At 66.0% G+C, this 18,966-nt stretch overlaps 1 protein-coding gene across 2 annotated transcripts; it reads left to right on the forward strand.

The window, feature by feature from the left end:
• The first annotated feature begins 212 nt into the window (after positions 1-212).
• CYP27A1 (cytochrome P450 family 27 subfamily A member 1) lies at positions 213-18,943 on the forward strand. Of its 2 annotated transcripts, XM_075932953.1 has the most exons (10): positions 213-484; positions 9,102-9,292; positions 11,201-11,400; positions 11,546-11,743; positions 12,892-13,052; positions 13,520-13,686; positions 14,277-14,358; positions 15,622-15,822; positions 16,126-16,299; positions 16,386-18,943. In XM_075932953.1, exons 1-9 carry the CDS (start codon positions 239-241, stop codon positions 16,249-16,251), a joined length of 1,572 nt encoding a protein of 523 aa, XP_075789068.1. In that variant the 5' UTR covers positions 213-238; the 3' UTR covers positions 16,252-16,299; positions 16,386-18,943. The 2 variants fall into 2 exon arrangements, with proteins under 2 accessions (XP_075789068.1, XP_075789067.1); XM_075932952.1 differs by having other exon boundaries at positions 214-484; positions 16,126-18,943.
• The last annotated feature ends 23 nt before the right edge of the window (positions 18,944-18,966 follow it).

The following is an 18,966-nucleotide window of genomic DNA, read 5'->3' on the forward strand; positions in this document are numbered from 1 at the left end:
GAGAGGCTTATGGGGAGAGGCTGGGGGTGGGGACCATTCCCAGCAGGGACTCTGCTCTGGGCAGCTTGAGCCCCCCCCCCCCCCAGCCAGATCCCGTCTTCCTCACCCCCTCCAAATCCCCCCCCGCCTCGCTGCCCCCCCCCCCCCCCCGCTGTTCCCGCCCGCCCCACCTCTTCCTCTGCCAGCCCCGGGTGCCGGCTCCGCCCCGGGCCGCCTCGCTGGGCTCCGCAGAGGGGCGATGGCGGGGCCGGGTGGCGGGCGCCGCGCTGCGGGGCTCCCCCTGCGCCGCTGGCTGCAGCCTCTGGCTGGGGCCCAGCGTCTCGAGCCGGCCCGGAGGGACCGAACCAGCGCGGCCGGGGCCGCCGCCGCGACGCAGGGCGAAGGGCGGCTCAAGGGCCCCGAGGAGCTGCCGGGGCCGGGGCTGCTCCGCTCCGTCTACTGGCTCTTCCTGCGCGGCTACCTGCTGCACACGCACCAGCTGCAGGTGCGGCCCGGGCTGGGGGCTGGGCGGGGGGCACTGGGTGGGGCGCAGGGCACGGGCTGGGAGTGGGGTACACGGTGGGGTGGCAGGGCACGGGCTGGGGGCTGGGCGGGGGGCACTGGGTGGGGCGCAGGGCACGGGCTGGGGGCTGGGCGGGGGGCACTGGGTGGGGCGCAGGGCACGGGCTGGGAGTGGGGTACACGGTGGGGTGGCAGGGCACGGGCTGGGGGCTGGGCGGGGGGCACTGGGTGGGGCGCAGGGCACGGGCTGGGGGCTGGGCGGGGGGCACTCGGTGGGGCGGCAGGGCACGGGCTGGGGGCTGGGCGGGGGGCACTGGGTGGGGCGGCAGGGCACGGGCTGGGGGCTGGGCGGGGGGCACTGGGTGGGGCGGCAGGGCACGGGCTGGGGGCTGGGTGGGGGGCACTGGGTGGGGCGCAGGGCACGGGCTGGGGGCTGGGCGGGGGGCACTGGGTGGGGCGCAGGGCACGGGCTGGGGGCTGGGCGGGGGGCACTGGGTGGGGCGGCAGGGCACGGGCTGGGGGCTGGGCGGGGGGCACTGGGTGGGGCGGCAGGGCACGGCCTGGGGGCTGGGCGGGGGGCACTCGGTGGGGGGCAGGGCGCGGGCTGGGAGCTGGGAGTGGGGTACACGGTGGGGCGGCAGGGCACGGGCTGGGAGTGGGGTACACGGTGGGGGGGCAGGGCGCGGGCTGGGAGTGGGGTACACGGTGGGGCGGCAGGGCACGGGCTGGGAGTGGGGTACACGGTGGGGTGGCAGGGCACGAGCTGGGGGCTGGGCGGGGGGCACTGGGTGGGGCGGCAGGGCACGGGCTGGGGGCTGGGCGGGGGGCACTGGGTGGGGCGCAGGGCACGGGCTGGGGGCTGGGCGGGGGGCACTGGGTGGGGCGCAGGGCACGGGCTGGGGGCTGGGCGGGGGGCACTCGGTGGGGCGGCAGGGCGCGGGCTGGGAGTGGGGTACATGGTGGGGCGGCAGGGCGCGGGCTGGGAGTGGGGTACACGGTGGGGCGCAGGGCGCGGGCTGGGAGTGGGGTACACGGTGGGGTGCAGGGCACGGGCTGGGAGCTGGGAGTGGGGTACACGGTGGGGGGGGCAGGGCACGGGCTGGGAGTGGGGTACACGGTGGGGTGCAGGGCACGGGCTGGGAGCTGGGAGTGGGGTACACGGTGGGGCGGCAGGGCACGGGCTGGGAGTGGGGTACACGGTGGGGTGCAGGGCACGGGCTGGGAGTGGGGTACACGGTGGGGCGGCAGGGCGCGGGCTGGGAGTGGGGTACACGGTGGGGCGGCAGGGCGCGGGCTGGGAGTGGGGTACACGGCGGGGCGGCAGGGCACGGGCTGGGAGTGGGGTACACGGTGGGGCGGCAGGGCACGGGCTGGGAGTGGGGTACACGGTGGGGTGCAGGGCACGGGCTGGGAGTGGGGTACACGGTGGGGCGGCAGGGCACGGGCTGGGAGTGGGGTACACGGCGGGGCGGCAGGGCGCGGGCTGGGAGTGGGATACACGGTGGGGCAGCAGGGCGCGGGCTGGGAGTGGGGTACACGGTGGGGGGGGCAGGGCACGGGCTGGGAGTGGGGTACACGGTGGGGCGGCAGGGCGCGGGCTGGGAGTGGGGTACACGGTGGGGCGGCAGGGCACGGGCTGGGAGTGGGATACACGGTGGGGGGGCAGGGCGCGGGCTGGGAGTGGGATACACGGTGGGGGGGCAGGGCGCGGGCTGGGAGTGGGGTACACGGTGGGGCGGCAGGGCGCGGGCTGGGAGTGGGGTACACGGTGGGGCGGCAGGGCGCGGGCTGGGAGTGGGATACACGGTGGGGCGGCAGGGCGCGGGCTGGGAGTGGGGTACACGGTGGGGGGGCAGGGCGCGGGCTGGGAGTGAGGTACACGGTGGGGCGGCAGGGCACGGGCTGGGAGTGGGGTACACGGTGGGGCGGCAGGGCACGGGCTGGGAGTGGGATACACGGTGGGGGGGCAGGGCACGGGCTGGGAGTGGGGTACACGGTGGGGGGGGCAGGGCGCGGGCTGGGAGTGGGGTACACAGTGGGGTGTAGGGCGCGGGCTGGGAGTGGGGTACACGGTGGGGCGGCAGGGCGCGGGCTGGGAGTGGGGTACACGGTGGGGCGGCAGGGCACGGGCTGGGAGTGGGGTACACGGTGGGGCGGCAGGGCACGGGCTGGGAGTGGGGTACACGGTGGGGCGGCAGGGCGCGGGCTGGGAGTGGGGTACACGGTGGGGGGGCAGGGCGCGGGCTGGGAGTGGGGTACACGGTGGGGGGCAGGGCGCGGGCTGGGAGTGGGGTACACGGTGGGGTGCAGGGCACGGGCTGGGAGTGGGGTACACGGTGGGGCGGCAGGGCACGGGCTGGGAGTGGGGTACACGGTGGGGCGGCAGGGCGCGGGCTGGGAGTGGGGTACACGGTGGGGCGGCAGGGCGCGGGCTGGGAGTGGGGTACACGGTGGGGGGGCAGGGCGCGGGCTGGGAGTGGGGTACACGGTGGGGGGGCAGGGCGCGGGCTGGGAGTGGGGTACACGGTGGGGCGGCAGGGCGCGGGCTGGGAGTGGGGTACACGGTGGGGGGGCAGGGCGCGGGCTGGGAGTGGGGTACACGGTGGGGGGGCAGGGCGCGGGCTGGGAGTGGGGTACACGGTGGGGCGGCAGGGCGCACATTGTTGGGAGGCTGGGCCCAGACCCAGCCGGGCACCAAGGACCGTCCCAACCCTCCCCACTCCCTGAACCCCGAGCCATCTCCACCAGCCTAGCATGGCCCGAGCAAAGCAGGTGCGACTCTCCTGCGGTTACAGGACGAGAGAGCAAGAGCCTCAGGGGCCAGGGCTGGTCTTGTCACTAGCCGCAGGCGCAGAAGGGGCCCAGGTTGTGCATTGACGGGGGCAGGTGACACTGAGGACTTGGCCGCAGGAGCAGAGGGGCGGGAGCCCCACGTGCAAGGGGGGGCAGTGGTGGGGTCCCGGCGGTTGGTGGGTCGGACTTGGTCACACACCTGGGAACACAGCGCAGGCCAGACACCCAGGCTGGGGGCCCTGGAGAAGGTTTGGGGGCAGGATGGCTCCTCAGCTGATCATGACCCCCAGCGCAGCCGGAGGGGTTTGTGTGACCTTGGCCTGCGTGAGCAGGGGGTCTTGCGGAGGAGCAGAGAAGAGATGTGGACCAGGCACTGTGCCACCGCTGCTGGCAGGGTTGCCAACCGTCAGTACGCTTACGGACAGTCTGTAAAAAATTAGCCGAAATTGGACATGTCCGTCAAGTCTGTAAAAAAATGTAGGTGTCTGTAAATTTCATAAAAGTGCAATAAAATTTCAAAAAGCAGCAATTCAAATTTCAAAAAGCAGCGATTAAATTTCTTCTGTGCTGCTTCAGCCAGTTTGCTGCGGAAATTGGATATTTTAGTTGTTTATTTAGCTCAATAGTTGAGGTGATATAACATGAATCACATGATCCAGGACCATGACTAACTAAATTAGTGAGTTAAATAGCATATTGTTCCTGTGATGTATGAATAACAACGATTGGTTTTCACTTTGGGCCATTTATGTCGTCTTAATATAATCTAAAAATTATGTCCGTAAACAATTTGTCCGTAAATTTTTCCCATTTTGTCCGTAAATGAAATTTCTGAGGGTTGGCATCCCTGGCGGCTGGGTTACAAAACTCGGTGATTATGCAACGAAATGGCAGATGAATTGTAATGTTGATAAATGCAAAGTAACGCACGTTGGAAAAAGCCATCCCAGCTCTACCTACAATATGATGGGGACTAATTTAGCTACAACAACTCGAGAGAGAGAGCTCTTAGAGTCACTGTGGAGAGTTCTCTGAAAACACCCCTCCGTGTGCAGCGGCAGTGAAAAAAGCAAAGAGCATGTTGGGAATCATTAAAAAGGGTTGGAGAATAAGACAGAGAATATCTTATTGCCTCTGTATAAGTTCATGGTACGCCCACAGCTTGAATACTGCGTCCAGATGTGGTCGCCTTATCTCAAAAAAGATCTCTTGGCATTGGAAAAAGTTCAGAAAAGGGCAACAAAAATAATGAGGGGTTCCCATGTGAAGAGAGATTAAAAAGGACTGGGACTTTTCATCTTAGAAAAGAGGCGACTGAAGGGGGAATATGCTAGAGGTCTATAAAATCATGCCTGGTGTGGAGACAGTGAATAAAGAAGAGTTAGTTACTTCTTCTCATTACACAAGAACTAGGGGGCACCAAATGAAATGAACAGGCAGCAGGTTTAAAACAAACCCAAGGAAGTTTTTCTTCACCCAGTGCACAGTTAACCTGTGGAACTCCTCGCCAGAGGATGTGGTGAAGACCAGGACTTTAACAGGGTTCCAAAAAGAGCTAGATAAATTCCCACGGAGATTAGGTCAGGATGGGCAGGGAGGGTGTCCCTGACCTCTGTTTGTCAGGGGCTGGGAATGGGTGACAGGGAGGGATCATGTGACGATTCCCTGTTGTGTTCCCTCCCTAAAGGGCTCCTGGCAGATCCTGTGGGCAGACAGGATCGTGGGCTGGATGGACCTTTGGTCTGACCCAGTCTGGCCGTTCTTATGTTCTTATGATCCTGCCCCCAAGCCTGGTGCCCACCGTTCCACGAGGTTGATAAACTGGAGCGGGGTCAGATCTCTGTACCCCAGGGGTACCCCAGGTGAGAACCACTGATCTAGTGTATCCCCCGCCAACTCACAGGGAGTGGGAGAGAGCAAGCTTGAAACAGGGATGCTCTTTTCAGACGCTTTCAAAACTCAGTAGCACTCGAGAAGGTCCAAAGCTGAACTCCAGCTTAACAACGTTTCTTGCCTGGGGATTTCCTGAGTTCTGTTTTGTTGAAGAGCAGCCACCTTAGGTTACAGGGTGGGGTGAGCCACTGGTCTGACCCAGCTCCCAACAGTGGCTGGTGCCAGATGCTCCAGGGCAAATTCTCAGAGCAGAACAATCATCGAGTGATCTGTCCCATTGTCGGGCACTCGGGGGCGCAGGGATCCGTGGAGCGTGCAGTTGCACGTCTGAGCAGCTTGGCTCCTACCCAGTGCCGGACCTGTCCGCCGGGAATTTACCTAGTTCTTTTTTAACCCAGTTACAGTTTTGTCCTTCAACACCTCCCATAGCAAAGGCAGGAGCCCGTAAGAAGCTGGGGGCGTTTCCCTGTGATTACAGCTGACGAGAGAAAGAGATAAATTAGCTACTCAGCAATAAGAATCTAGCAGAGACCTTGATATGTTTGGCCATCCCACTTGTTTTGTTGAGAGCAAGTGACATCCTGAGCCCACACAAACTGTAATGAGCAGACTCAGGGTTTACACAGCCTCCCTCCTGCGTGCCTTTCAGCCAAGCACATATCCGCCTTGTCACTTGTCAGGCAAAATAATCCCACTTCCCAGCAGGCTGACTGCACTGAGGTTGCTAGGTTGCTTTTCAAGTTGGGGTGAATGGGGAAATTCCTTGGAACAGGGCATCGGAGAACAGGGCAGCAAAAATGAGGAGAAGTTTGGAATGGCTGCCCTGTGAGGAAAGATGAATAGAAGAGGGACGTTTCAGCTTGGAAAAGAGGAGACTGAGGTCCCTTCCAGTCCTATGATTCTATGAGGGGGGATAGGAGAGAGGTCTATAAACTCAGCACTGATGTGGCGAAAGCGAGTGAGGAAAAGTGATGGACTCATTCCCATAACGCACGATCTAGGGGGCGCCAAAAGAAATAAACAGGCAGCAGGTTCAAAACAAACGGAAGGAAGTTTTACTTCACGCGGTGCATTGTTAACCTGTGGAACTCCTTGCCAGAGGATTCGAAGTCCAAGACTGTAACAGGGTTGAAAAAAGAGCCAGATAAGTTTATGGAGGGCAGGTCCATCAATGACTGTTAGCCAAGACAGGTAGGGATGGTGCCCCTGGCCTCTGTTTGTTAGAGGCTGGGAATGGGTGACAGGAGACGGATCATGTGATGATTACCTGTTCTGTTCCCTCCCTCTGGAGCACCTGGCACTGGCCACTGTGGCAGACAGGACACTAGGCTGGATGGACCTTTGCTCTGACCCAGTCTGGCTGTTTTGTAGGCTTGAGAGAGGGTGATTCTGTCAGTGAAATGGACACATCCAGCGCTGCACGTCCTTGCTCGCAGCAGGAAGCCGATAGACGTGTGTGTGGGTGAGAACCACTCCCGGCAGGAGCGTGGCCCCGTGTGCCTCGCTGTGTCTGCGTCCAGCCTGCGGGGAACGGAACGAGGTCGCTACACCGGCAGGCAAACCCCCCGATGGCGAGCAGGGAGGGGAAGCGTGATGGCGAACGGCCAACTCGTGCGCACGCCTGTCGGCCGGTGACCTGGCTCCTTTCGCTCCTGCAGTGGTTGTTCTGTGCCTCTGCAGGGGGCCATCGCGCCCGCTCCCTAGACAAAGGCCCCGGCGGGAGCGTAGCCCGAGAGGGGAGCCTGGGAGAGGTTGGATTTTGCAACCTTGGTGTGTCCTGATGCAGCAGCTGCAAGAGGCCGTGAGGCCTGGCTCAGGAGGGAATAGCCGTGGCCTCATCTGCGCCTGCAGGGTCCCGCTCGCATGTTTCCGAATAAGGCTCCGGGCCCCTGCAAACTCATCAGCTGAGGGGGAAAGGCCTTTTAGTTTGGCTTTGCCCGGGGCTGTGTAATGTGCTTTTGCCCAGCGTCGGCCTTGACCCCGTAGCAGACTCCTGAGGGCTCGGAGGGCTGTGTGCTTAAGGTTGGACCCTCGATTGTGAAATTGGCAGGGACCGGGGGACAGATCAAAGGTACATAGGGCCTTGACCTCCACTGAACCCGATGTTTCCCAGCGTCGGTCTCAGCCGTAATGGCCTGTAATGCGACAGGGGCATTGTCTGGCTGGCTCACACCGAGATCTGGGCCCCGTCTCTGGCAGCGTCCAGAGCAAAGTGCCCGAACCCCAGAGACAACTTTGGAACGTCCTGCCCGGACGGGCGTTCCGGGTGGTGAACGGTCCTTGTGTCCGATCTGCCTCCTCTCTCTGTTCGCTGCTCCGTGCGCCTGTGTCCCGCCTCCCCCTCCAGCTGCCCTCCCCCAAGGGGCCCAGCCTCGCTCTGCGGGTGGGAACCTCGTCGTCCGTCCATTTCGCCCGTTGGCTCTGCTCTGTCTCTTCCCGCTGTTCCTTTCAGAGCGGTGCTGCCCGCCGGAGCCAGGGGAGGCGGCGCTGCTGAGTTAGCTAAAGGCAGCAGAGTCCCCAGAAATATTCTCCAGTCCTGTCCTTACGCAGCTGAAAATCGTGGTGGCTTGTTTTTTTTTCTTTTCCGGCGGCTGCGCTTTCAGCCCAGATCTCCCCTGTCAACAGTGACGCCCGGGCCCCTTTGTCAGGCTGATACGGTCAGTTTCGGGAAGCGTGAGAGTAGATTTGCAAAACCAGCGAGGAGTCCGGCAGCGCCGTAACGACGGACATTGGTGTTTTGTGGAAGCGTTGTGGGTAGTTTACATCCCCCCCTCCCCCCGCAGGTGCTTGACTTTGCGCTAATGTCACCAGGTGACACAACAACAGTAGCACAAAGTCAAGCACCTGCACGGGGGACAGAAACCACAACCCTTTCTTGTCACAGGCAGAGAGCTGCCAGAGAGCAGCGGGCCCGGCTTGGCGCTGCACCCGGGGAGATTTCTTTCAGCCAGTTTGCTGGGTAGACCTGGGATTCCCCCAATCACCCCGAGAGCCTTTCTCAAATATAGGCAGAGCGTTTGCTACTCGCCCGTTCTGCGCGCCCGGGGCTGTTGGTAGCGAGATTGTGGGGGTTTGCTAGCCGTTCAGCCCCTCTGACCTACAGCTCCTGGGTGTGGTGACAGGGCGTGCCTCTTAAATGAGGTGACTAAGGAGGGCATAGGAGAGAGGTCTATAAAATCCTGATGGGTCTGGAGAAAGTGAAGAAGGAAACGTGAGGGACTTGTTCCCTTAACATAAGAACTAGGGGTCACCCGATGAAATGAACAGGCAGCAGGTTTAAAACAAACCCAAGGAAGTTTTTCTTCACGCAGCGCACAGTCAACCTGTGGAACTCCTCGCCGGAGGATGTTGTGAAGACCAGGATTTTACCAGGGTTCTAAAAAGAACTAGATACATTCACGGAGGTTAGGTCCATTGGTGGCTGTTAGCCAGGCATGGTGTCCCTGGCCTCTGTTTGTCAGAGGCTGGGAATGGATGACGGGAGGGATCACGTGACGATTCCCTGTTGTGTTCAATCCCTCTGGGGCACCCTGCTGTGGGCAGACAGGACACTGGGCTGGATGGGGCTTTGCTCCGACCCCGTCTGGCGGTTCTTAGACACTTTACACCAGCCCCCTGTGTCCTGTCACCTCAGCCAGTGCGAGCCCCCGGGCATTACCAGGGAAAACCAGAGTCAGGGTGGGACTCCGCCAGTACCCACCTTGGTGGACTCTGATGCTTTCGTTGGTCCCATAAAGTTGAGATGTGCCCTGCCCCCAAACCTCCTGGGCGGGGGAGTAGCCCCGTGCACGGGGACCTTGAGGCCGCAGGGGGGTGGGTTCTGGCTGGGTGCTGGACTGGGCAGGCAAAGCCAGGGTGCCGCACTGCTCCCGGGCCCCCGGCGGTCCAAGGCTACCCGCCGTCGTGCCTTGCAGGTGCTGTTCCGGAAGCTCTACGGCCCCATGTGGAAATCCACCTTTGGGATGTACAAGAACGTCAACGTGGGGAGCCCGGAGCTCCTGGAGCAGCTGCTGAGGCAGGAGGGGAAGTACCCCATGAGGAGTGACATGGCCCTGTGGAAGGAGCACCGGGACACCCGGCAGCTGCCCTACGGCCCCTTCACTGAGTGAGTCCTGCAGCCCCGGCGTGAGCCGTCCCGAGGGTGCACCCCGGCTCTCGCAGCCAGGCAGGGCTGGATCCCTGAGCAGCCAGTGCCGCCCATGGCCTGCCGTACGCGGGAGGCAGGGCCACATGCCAGGTGTGTCCGGAGAGCGACGGGCAGGGGGAGTGGGTCATCGACCCATTGACTCACAGAGCACTGGGACTGGCAGGAACCTTGCGAGGCCAGCGAGTCCAGTCCCCTGCCCTCGCAGCAGGACCCAGCACCATCTAGACCATCCCTGACAGGCGTCTATCCAGCCTGCTCTTCAATATCTCCAGGGATGGAGACTCCACGACCTCCCCGGGCAACTTATCCCAGGGTTTACCCCGACAGGCAGGAAGTTTTCCCTAATGTCCAACCTCAACCTCCCATGCTGCGATTTTCGCCCCTTGCTTCTTGTTCTATCCTCAGAGGCCAAGGGGAACAATTTTTCTCCTTCCTCCTTGTAACACCCTTTTAGATACCTGAAAACTGCTCTCCTGTCCCCGCTCAGCCTGCTCTTTTCCAAACTAAACAAGCCCAATTCTTTCAGTCTCCCTCCTAGCTCACGTTCTCTAGACCTTTCATCTTTCTTGTTGCTCTTTTCTGGACCGTCTCCAATTTCTCCACCTCTTTCCTGAGATGCGGTGCCCAGAACTGGACACAACACTGCAACTGAGGCCTGATCAGCACAGAGCAGAGCGGAAGAATGACTTCTGTGTCTTGCTCACAGCACTCCTGTTCATGCAGCCCACACCATGTTGGCTTTGTTCAATAGCATCACACTGCTGACTCATCTTTAGCTTGTGGGCCACTCTGACCCCTAGATCCCTTTCTGCAGGGCTCCTGCCTAGACAGTCACTTCCCTTCTGTGCGTGTGACACGGATTGTTCCTCCCTAAAGTCAGAGCTGTCTGGTTTTCCCCACGTGTCCTTCCCTGGGGGAACTCCGGCTGGCAGGTTCTGTGTCCATCCGGAGGCGGGCGAGGGTTGAGATTAGGGAACCGGACGCAGGTCAGGAACAGGAACCCTTGTGGAAAACCCACCGGGCCCATGTCACTCGGTTTCCATGTGTGCGGAGAAGCTGAGCTCCGGTGTCTTTCAGAAGAGGGGGGCTTACTTCTGGGGGGCCCGCAGCGCGCTGTCCCGGGCACCGAGGGGCAGGGCCCATCCCCTCCCCATGCGGAAAGGTGGGTGTTGGAGCCGTTTTGTGGCTGGTCAGGCAGCTGGGAATTTGGGAGCCGACAGCTGGGCAGAGGGTGTGGGGACCGTGGCAATGGGGCTGCTTTGGGTGAAATTCTCATGGCAGATCCTTGCCAGGGCTGAGGCCTGGTGCCCGTGCGTGAGCGAAACTCTTTGGCCTGGCGCTGCTGTGGGGGTCAGAGCCTGGGGCAGGGCGGGATCCTGCCAGGGCCAGAGAGAGTCAGGCCGGTGTTACGGGCAGCAGGCGGGTGGAGGGTTGACACGGGGTTTGCCCGCGTGGCGGGCAGTGCCAGCTGCTTCCCCGGAAAGAGCAAGAGCCCTTCTGCCCCAGTGGGCACCTTGGGAGTAACCAGCCCGCAGGGTGCCCAACCTACGCCCCGGAGCAGGGGGCTTTAGTGCCCTGGCCCAGCTGACCCCATCGCCCGGCGTTGCGGGGGCACCCGACATGGTCTATGCGGCCGCAGGCAGCACCTGCCAGCAGTGCCTAGGGGTGGGGGCTGGTACCTCCATTTGGCCATTGCGGGGGGCAGGCAGTGGGCGCGGCTGGAATTGCGGAGGGGGGGAGGGGAGGGTGAATCCCAGTGTTTCGGGGGAGTTCCCTGCCAGTCCCAGCATGCGGGGGGGCGGCTCGGCATCCCTCCCCCAGCTGCCCCTTGGCGTGGGCGGGAGCTGAGCCCTCTGCCTGTGCCAGGGAAGGGGAACGCTGGTACCGCCTGCGGCAGATTCTCAACCAGCGGATGCTGAAGCCGTCGGAGGCCGTGCTGTACGCGGGGGCCATCGGCGAGGTGGTGACGGACCTGGTGGCGCGGCTGCAGGCGGAGCGGGCGGCGAGCCCCTCGGGGGTCTCGGTGGGGGACGTGGCCAACCTGCTCTACAGATTCGCCCTGGAGGGTAGGTGGCAAGGGGGCGGCGTGGGGGGAGGGGTGGGGCTCTGGGGTCCCCGCGGACCTGCTGCAGCCTTGTGCTGCTTCCCTGGAGCCCTCCCCGGCCTGTGCCCCTTGCCCCGTACCAGCCCCTCTGCTCTCCTCCGCGCCAGGCATCTCCTACATCCTCTTTGAGACCCGCATCGGGTGCCTGGAGCCGGAGATCCCCGCCGAGACGCGGCGTTTCATCGACGCCATCGGCCTCATGCTGAAGAACTCCATCTACGCCACCGTCCTGCCTCAGTGGAGCCGGGAGCTGCTGCCCTTCTGGAACCGCTACCTGAGCTGCTGGGACACCATCTTCGCCTTCGGTCTGTGCCCGGCACCACGGCACTGCCACCTGTTAGCTCCCTGCAACCAGGCCCCAGCTTGCAGCCCTCCCCCTCTGCGCAGGGCCCTGGCAGACCCCCCGGCCTGGCCCTGCCCACTCCCGGCAGACTCTCTGCCCAGAGACGGGGGCCAGGCCCTTGGAAGAGCCCGGCCCGGGACACGTTTCTAGCGGAAGAACCGCACGTTGCTCGGCACAGAGAGTGCAGGGGGCTGGAGGGGAAATCGTTTGGTCCCGTGGATCAGCCTGCGGCAGAGCAGCTGGTTTTCAGGGGGCCCAGGATGGGGGTTGCCAGGTGTCTGGCGTTCGCCCCGACTGTCCGTAACTGTCCGTTACTCGGGTCCCCCCGCCAGTTAAAAAAAACTGCCGGCCATTTAAAGGCGCAGCACCTTTTTTTTTTCTCTCAACAGAATTTTTTCCCAGTGTGGTTTTTTTTTGGGGGGGGGGGGGGTGTTCGGTATTTTTTGTTAAACCATCTGGCAACCCTACTCAGGATCCGCGTTTCCCCCCCCACCCTTAATTGAGACACCCCCGGCTGCCCCGGGCCAGCTGCTGGTCTCAGGGGCTCGGGCCAGGGGCTGTTCAGGGTTCTGGGCTCTTGGCCCCGGGGGGTGGAAGGGTCTGTGGGTCCGGGGGGAGTTGCTAACACGGAACCTTTGGCCGGGAGGGGTCCCAGGCAGCTGGAGTCAATCCTGCTGCCTCGGGGTCTCTGCTCCCTCCCCCCCCCCCCCCGGGCCCACTGGCTGCTGAGATCCCAGTCAGCTACATGGCAGGACAGTCCGCACAGGGAGACCGACCTGCTCTATGTCTCATGGCCAAGGCCCCCCGCCCCCTCCCGGTCTGCCCTGGGGGGCAACAAGGAGCCACTCCACCCCAGGCAGCTATGGCTGGGGGTGCTGGAAACATGCCCTGGCCATGGTGCCTTCCCAGCCTGGCCCCTCCAGTGCCCCTTCGGGGGTTGAAATCTCCTGGCTGGCCCCTGCAATGAATTCATGCCCCCCCCATCTCTAAGGTCTCTGGCTATAGCCCGGGGCTGGCCTGTAGCCACCCCGACCCACCTCATCTCTCGATGCCCCCAAGCCAGCTCCCCCTGGGCCAGCCCTCACCCGCCTGGACTCTCTGGCCCTGCAGGCAAGAAGCTGATTGACAAGAGGACGGAGGAGCTGGAGGGGCAGCTGGAGCGGGGGGAGCAGGTGTCGGGCTACCTGAGCTACCTGCTGGCCAGCGGCAGGCTGACGCCGGAGGAGGTGTACGGCAGCGTGGCCGAGCTGCTGCTGGCCGGCGTGGACACGGTAGGGAGGCCTGGCCAAACGGCACCGGGCTCCTGCCGCCTCCCGGCCCTGGCGGGTCAGGCTGGGGGCTGTTTGCGGAGGAGCTGCTCAGGGAGGGGAGGGCCCCCTAGGGCAGCTGGGGAGAGGGGGGCTCTGGAAAGGCGCAACTCACTCGCCACGAGCTCAGTGCCTGTCGGGCCTCGTGGGGAGGGCAGCAGGCCAGCCTGGATTCCACTCTTGGCTTGCCACAGCTGAGTCGTGGCCCCCTCTGGGCCTCAGTTTCCCCTCCCAGCCTTTGTTTGTCTGGTCTGTTTCGATGGGGAGATCTTTAGGGCAGGAGCTGCCCCGACTGTCTGTGGGCAGGGCCTGGCCCAATGGGCCCCCCTCCATGGGGGTCTGGGCAGTCACAGCCTGCTCCTGCTTTCCCTCCCTGAGACCTGGCTTGTGTCCATGTGGCTCCCTCACCCTGCTCTGCTGTCACCCCCCAGACGTCCAACACCCTGTCCTGGGCTCTCTACCACCTGGCCCGGGACCCAGCGATCCAGGCCTCCTTGCACCAGGAGGTGGAGAGCGTCGTGCCCAGAGAGCGGGTCCCCAGCGCTGAGGATCTGGCCAAGATGCCCTTGCTGAGGGCCGTGATCAAGGAGACGCTCAGGTACAGCCCCGGCCCGGTCGGGCTACTGAGAGAGGCCCCCCATGGCGGGCCGCCCGCCCCAGCTGGATGGCATCTTGGGTGGGACCATGCCCCGGATGGGAGGGCTCCGTCAGTGTCGTGCACTCACTAACCTCCCCTTGGCCCCCTCCCCAGCCACGCCCCAGGGCCACGGCTCTGCACCCGGTGCCAGTCGGAACCCGGGACCAACCAGTCCACCAGGGTATGTGCCAGGCCGGCGTGGCAGCCAGGGCACTGGCTCCAGCCCAGCAGCCGGTCTCTGCTCTCCCTGCCTGTCTCCAGCGGGGCCCCGGAGCTCATGGCCCCGCCCTGCCAGGGGCAACACAGAGAGGCAAACGGTGCAGCTGGCCAGGCGCCCGGGCGCTGGGAAACGGCAGCGCCACCCGCCTGGCACGTTTGTGACGGGTCCCCAGCCTCTCGCGCCTCCGCCAAGCAGCCTGTGCCCAGGGTACCCGCGGGGCTGGCAGAGCAGCAGCCGGCCGGAGGGGCCCAGAGGCGGTCTGGGGTTTTGCCTCGCCAGCAGCCCCCTTTTCTCCTCCCTCCCTCGGGCCCCTCTCGCCTCCCTGCCGCAGGCTGTACCCCGTGGTCCCCACCAACGCCAGGGTCATCGTGGAGAAGGACATCGCCATCGGCGGCTATCGCTTCCCGAAGGACGTGAGTGGGGGTCCCTGGTCTGCCCCCCCCCCCCCCCCGCCGGGTCAGACTGTCCAGGGACCCGGCTGCCCTGGTGACGGGTCCCTGGACGGGGCTGGAGGAACTAATGTCCCATGTGAAGGCAGCACAAAAGCTGCTCCCCATTGGGCACAGCAGATAACTGCTTGGAAGGGGACAAGCCTAAAGCAGGGGGTGGGGGGAGCCCAAGGGCGGGCTGGCAGGGGCTGCAGGGCAGGAGTGAGGGGCACTGGCAGGGCTGGAGGGGGGCAGCGCTGGGGGCAGGGGCTGCAGGTCGGGAGTGAGGGGCACCGGCAGGGCTGGGGGGGCAGCGCTGGGGGCAGGGGCTGCAGGTCGGGAGTGGGGGGCACTGGCAGGGCTGGGGGGGGCAGCGCTGGGGGCAGGGGGTGCAGGTCGGGAGTGAGGGGCACCGGCAGGGCTGGGGGGGCAGCGCTGGGGGCAGGGGGTGCAGGTCGGGAGTGAGGGGCACCGGCAGGGCTGGGGGGGCAGCGCTGGGGGTAGGGGCTGCAGGTCGGGAGTGAGGGGCACCGGCAGGGCTGGGGGGGCAGCGCTGGGGGTAGGGGCTGCAGGTCGGGAGTGAGGGGCACTGGCAGGGCTGGGGGGGGGCAGCGCTGGGGGTAGGGGCTGCAGGTCGGGAGTGAGGGGCACCGGCAGGGCTGGGGGGGGGGCAGCGGCTGCAGGTTGGGAGTGAGGGGCACCGGCAGGGCTGGGGGGGCAGCGCTGGGGGTAGGGCTGCAGGTCGGGAGTGAGGGGCACCGGCAGGGCTGGGGGGGCAGCGCTGGGGGTAGGGCTGCAGGTCGGGAGTGAGGGGCACCGGCAGGGCTGGGGGGGCAGTGCTGGGGGCAGGGGCTGCAGGTCGGGAGTGGGGGGCACCGGCAGGGCTGCGGGGGGGGGGGCAGCGCTGGGGGTAGGGCTGCAGGTCGGGAGTGGGGGGCACTGGCAGGGCTGGGGGGGCAGCGCTGGGGGCAGGGGCTGCAGGTCAGGAGTGAGGGGCACCGGCAGGGCTGGGGGGGGGCAGCGCTGGGGGCAGGGGCTGCAGGTCGGGAATGAGGGGCACTGGCAGGGCTGCGGGGGGGGGGGCAGGACTGCCTGGCTCCCATCAAGGGCTGCTGGCAATTAAGCACGTGCCAGGCATAGACCCCCCCCCCGGGCTGGTCCCCGGTGGTTGCTAGGCGGCGCGGTGCGTTGCCGGGCGCCCGGGTTGCCGTGGGGACGTTTCTCACCATCTTGTGTCCGGCTGCCCAGACGCTCTTCGTGCTGGCTCACTACGCGATGGCGCACGACGCGACCAGCTTCCCGGAGCCCGAGCGCTTCCTGCCCCAGCGCTGGCTCCGGGGCCACGGCTCTTCCCACCACCCCTTCAGCTCCATCCCCTTCGGCTACGGGGTCCGGGGCTGCCTGGGCCGCCGCATCGCTGAGCTGGAGATGCACCTGGCTCTGGCCAGGGTGAGTGGGGCCCGTGGGGCCGGCGGGCGGAGGGGGCGTGGCCAGGCTGGAGCTAGAGGTGCCCAGCCCCCGAGCAATGAAGCCATGGGGCGTGTGGCCCCCCTGGTCTCAGGGACACCCTCTGCCTGGGGGGGTTGGGCCCCTCCCCCTGCTGGGACTGAACCCCACCGAATGCCCCCTTCCCGGCACCAGGGGGGCTGGTGGCAGGGCCACGGGGGAGAACGCGCCCGAGGGAGAGGGGCTGGAGAGAGCCTGGGGAGGGGGCTCCGGCCATGGACGCGACCAGGCGTCTCCTCCCCACAGATCAGCCAGACGTTCGAGCTGCGCCCGGAGCCCAACAGCAAGGAGGTGACGCCCCTCTCCCGCATCGTCCTGGTGCCCAACCGGCCCATCAACCTGCAGTTCCTTGCCCGGCAGCCGGCCCCCTGAGCGCACCCGCCCCACAGCACCGTCGGCATCCGCCCCACAGCGGCATCTGCCCCACGGCGTCGTCAGCATCCGCCCCACAGCGCCGTCGGCATCCGCCCCACAGCGGCATCTGCCCCACGGCGTCGTCAGCATCCGCCCCACAGCGCCGTCGGCATCCGCCCCACAGCGGCATCTGCCCCACGGCGCCGTCGGCATCCGCCCTACAGCGGCATCTGCCCCACGGCGTCGTCAGCATCCGCCCCACAGCGCCGTCGGCATCCGCCCCACAGCGGCATCTGCCCCACGGCGTCGTCAGCATCCGCCCCACAGCGCCGTCGGCATCCGCTCTACAGCGGCATCTGCCCCACGGCGTCGTCAGCATCCGCCCCACAGCGCCGTCGGCATCCGCCCTACAGCGGCATCTGCCCCACGGCGCCGTCGGCATCCGCCCTACAGCGGCATCCGCCCCACGGCGCCCGCCCCTCGCCAGGCCAGAGAGGCTCGATGGCTCTGCCCCACCTCGCCGCTGGGCCCGGTGAAGGCAGCAGCCCCATGGAACCAGGGCAGGGATCCGGCTGGCAGGGCCGAGCAGCAGCCGTGGGGTGTCCGTTTAGCTGGGAGACGGGCCATGCCCCGGGTGGGGCAGGGGTCTGGCTGATGCCCGCAGCAGTGACCGTACCCGCTGGGTCCCCATGTGCTCAGACAGCTGGGGGGCTCCTGTCTCCTTTGGAGGAGCCTGCTGGGGGGCCCAGGCCCTGACGCATTTCTGTCCCCTGGCCCCCCCACACCAATTGTGGTTCATTCATTTCCAGCCCCCCAGGCCTGTGCTGCCTAGCAGGGCCCTTTGGCCAGCTAGAGCTCGCGCCCAGAGGCTGGCACCCGGCCTGGGCGTCGCTCCAGCTCCCAGGGAGGGGCCCCATGTAACCGTGGAAGCTCAAATCTCCCCCTGGGCTGCCCAGGCTGGGCACAGGGAGGGGCTGTGGGGTCTGCCCCAGGCAGAAGCCCCAACGTGTCCCTGCACCCCCCCAACACACACACACCCCTTTGGCTCCTGGGTTCCTGCCCAGCGCTGGCTCTGCCTCATGTTCCCCCCTGGACTTGGGCCCTGGGGCTGGCTGCAGAGCAGGGGCCGGCTAGGCCCAAGTGCGGGGGCCGGGGTGGCGGCTGGGCAGCCGGCACGGCCCGGGGAGCAGGGTGCCGGTAGCCCTGCCGGGCGCTCGAGGGTGCAGAGTGCTCTGGGGAGGTGCCCCGGGGCGGGTTCCCGGGGCAGCACTGGGGATGCCAGCCTGGGGCGTGCGAGGGAGGCGCTCTCACACACTCAGCAGGAGGCGCACGGCCACAGGCAGCCAGGAATCAGAACCAGCCACCCGGCTCCCCCCCCGCCAATCACCAGCCGGGGCCAGGGTTCATGGGCTACCCTACAATAACACACCAGGGGGCAAAGGTCAGTGTCCAAGCAGTGTGAGCGCCTCGGCCCCCGCGCAGGGGGGCGCGACCACCCGCTGACAGCAGGGGCGGGTCCCAGCCCTGGCAAGGGGAGCACGCAGGGTCGTGGCCCACACCCGGCGGGAGCAGGCGGGGCGAGCAGTCTGGCTTGCGAAGGAGCTGGGGGGCGGGGAGGGGCTGGACTCTGCAGGCATGTCCCATGCCACGGGGCCAGGCGCTAAGCCGAGGTGCAGCTCCGGGGCTCCGGCCGGCCGCTCGGGTTTCCCGTGTCCTGCTGCTCTTCCGCTCCCAGCGGGGCGGCCCGGGCGCCCAGACGGACGTGGCAGCGACACATCCCGGCGCCGTCAGAGCGAGTGCCGGTTGAGGCCTGCAGAAAGCGGGGTGGGGAGTTAACAGGATGCAGCAGCTTCCCCCCCTGCTTCTGGGGCCCCCGCCCCCAGGGTGGCACGGCTCCAGGCACCCGCTGCAGGCCCAGCATGCCATGCCCTGGCTGGGGCGGGTAGCGTGGGACCTGCAGCTCCCCGGGCTGGCCACCACCTCCTCCCCAGGCTGGCTGCACAGCCCGCGCACCCCCTGGGCCCCGAGCCCAGACCCACCCGCTGCGCAGAGCGGGAGCTGCCGGCTCCAGACGCAGGGAGGCCAGGGACCGGCTCCAGCCCAGGCGGTGGGAGCGTCCGGCTCTGGGCGGGCAGAGGGCTGTCAGGCAGGAATAGCTCCCACCCAGGCCGGCTGCAGCCAGGTTAGAACCAGGCCCCAAGCCGCCCTCCCCCGCCTGCCTGGGCTACCCCCGCAGCATCCATCCTGCCCCAGAGCGCAGGCGACTGGCTGAAGGGGGGCAGCTGTGAGCAAAGGCCACCAGGGCACAAAGCGGCAGCCAGGCGCATGCCACGGGAAAGGCCCCGTTTCTCCGGCCCTGGTCTCTCTGGCCAAGCAGCCGTCTAGGAGCTGCTGGCAGGGGCATGCAGCCCACCCCACCACACGCACACCCCCGTGCCCAGCAAGGCTGGGGGGGCCCTGGGACCTGGCCACACTGGGGGGGGGGCACATGACCCAGGTGGCCCTGCATGCCAGGTGAGCTCTGCACCCGCTCTGGCCAAATGTGCCAGCCAAGCTGAGTCTGAACACGCACGCAGGAAGCCCCGGCGATGCCCCCAGCAGCCAGACAGCCTGCCCGCTCCCCGCCTTAGTAACTTACCAGCCCTGCTTCCTTTGCAGTAACTTCCACCCCCCCCCCCCCCCCGTACTTAATAAACCCACGTGTGTCTGATCCAGCTGGGGGAGTCATTGCAG

Source organism: Pelodiscus sinensis, chromosome 7 (genome assembly GCF_049634645.1).
Source record: "Pelodiscus sinensis isolate JC-2024 chromosome 7, ASM4963464v1, whole genome shotgun sequence".
NCBI lineage: Eukaryota > Metazoa > Chordata > Testudines > Trionychidae > Pelodiscus > Pelodiscus sinensis.

Bases quoted from the DNA above. Each gene is read 5' to 3' on its own strand.
- CYP27A1 (XM_075932953.1), top strand. From the start codon at position 239: ATGGCGGGGCCGGGTGGCGGGCGCCGCGCTGCGGGGCTCCCCCTGCGC. The intron at 485-9,101 runs GTGCGGCCCGGG...CGTGCCTTGCAG, and splicing joins TGCACACGCACCAGCTGCAG to GTGCTGTTCCGGAAGCTCTA. The intron at 11,744-12,891 runs GTCTGTGCCCGG...CTGGCCCTGCAG, and splicing joins GGACACCATCTTCGCCTTCG to GCAAGAAGCTGATTGACAAG.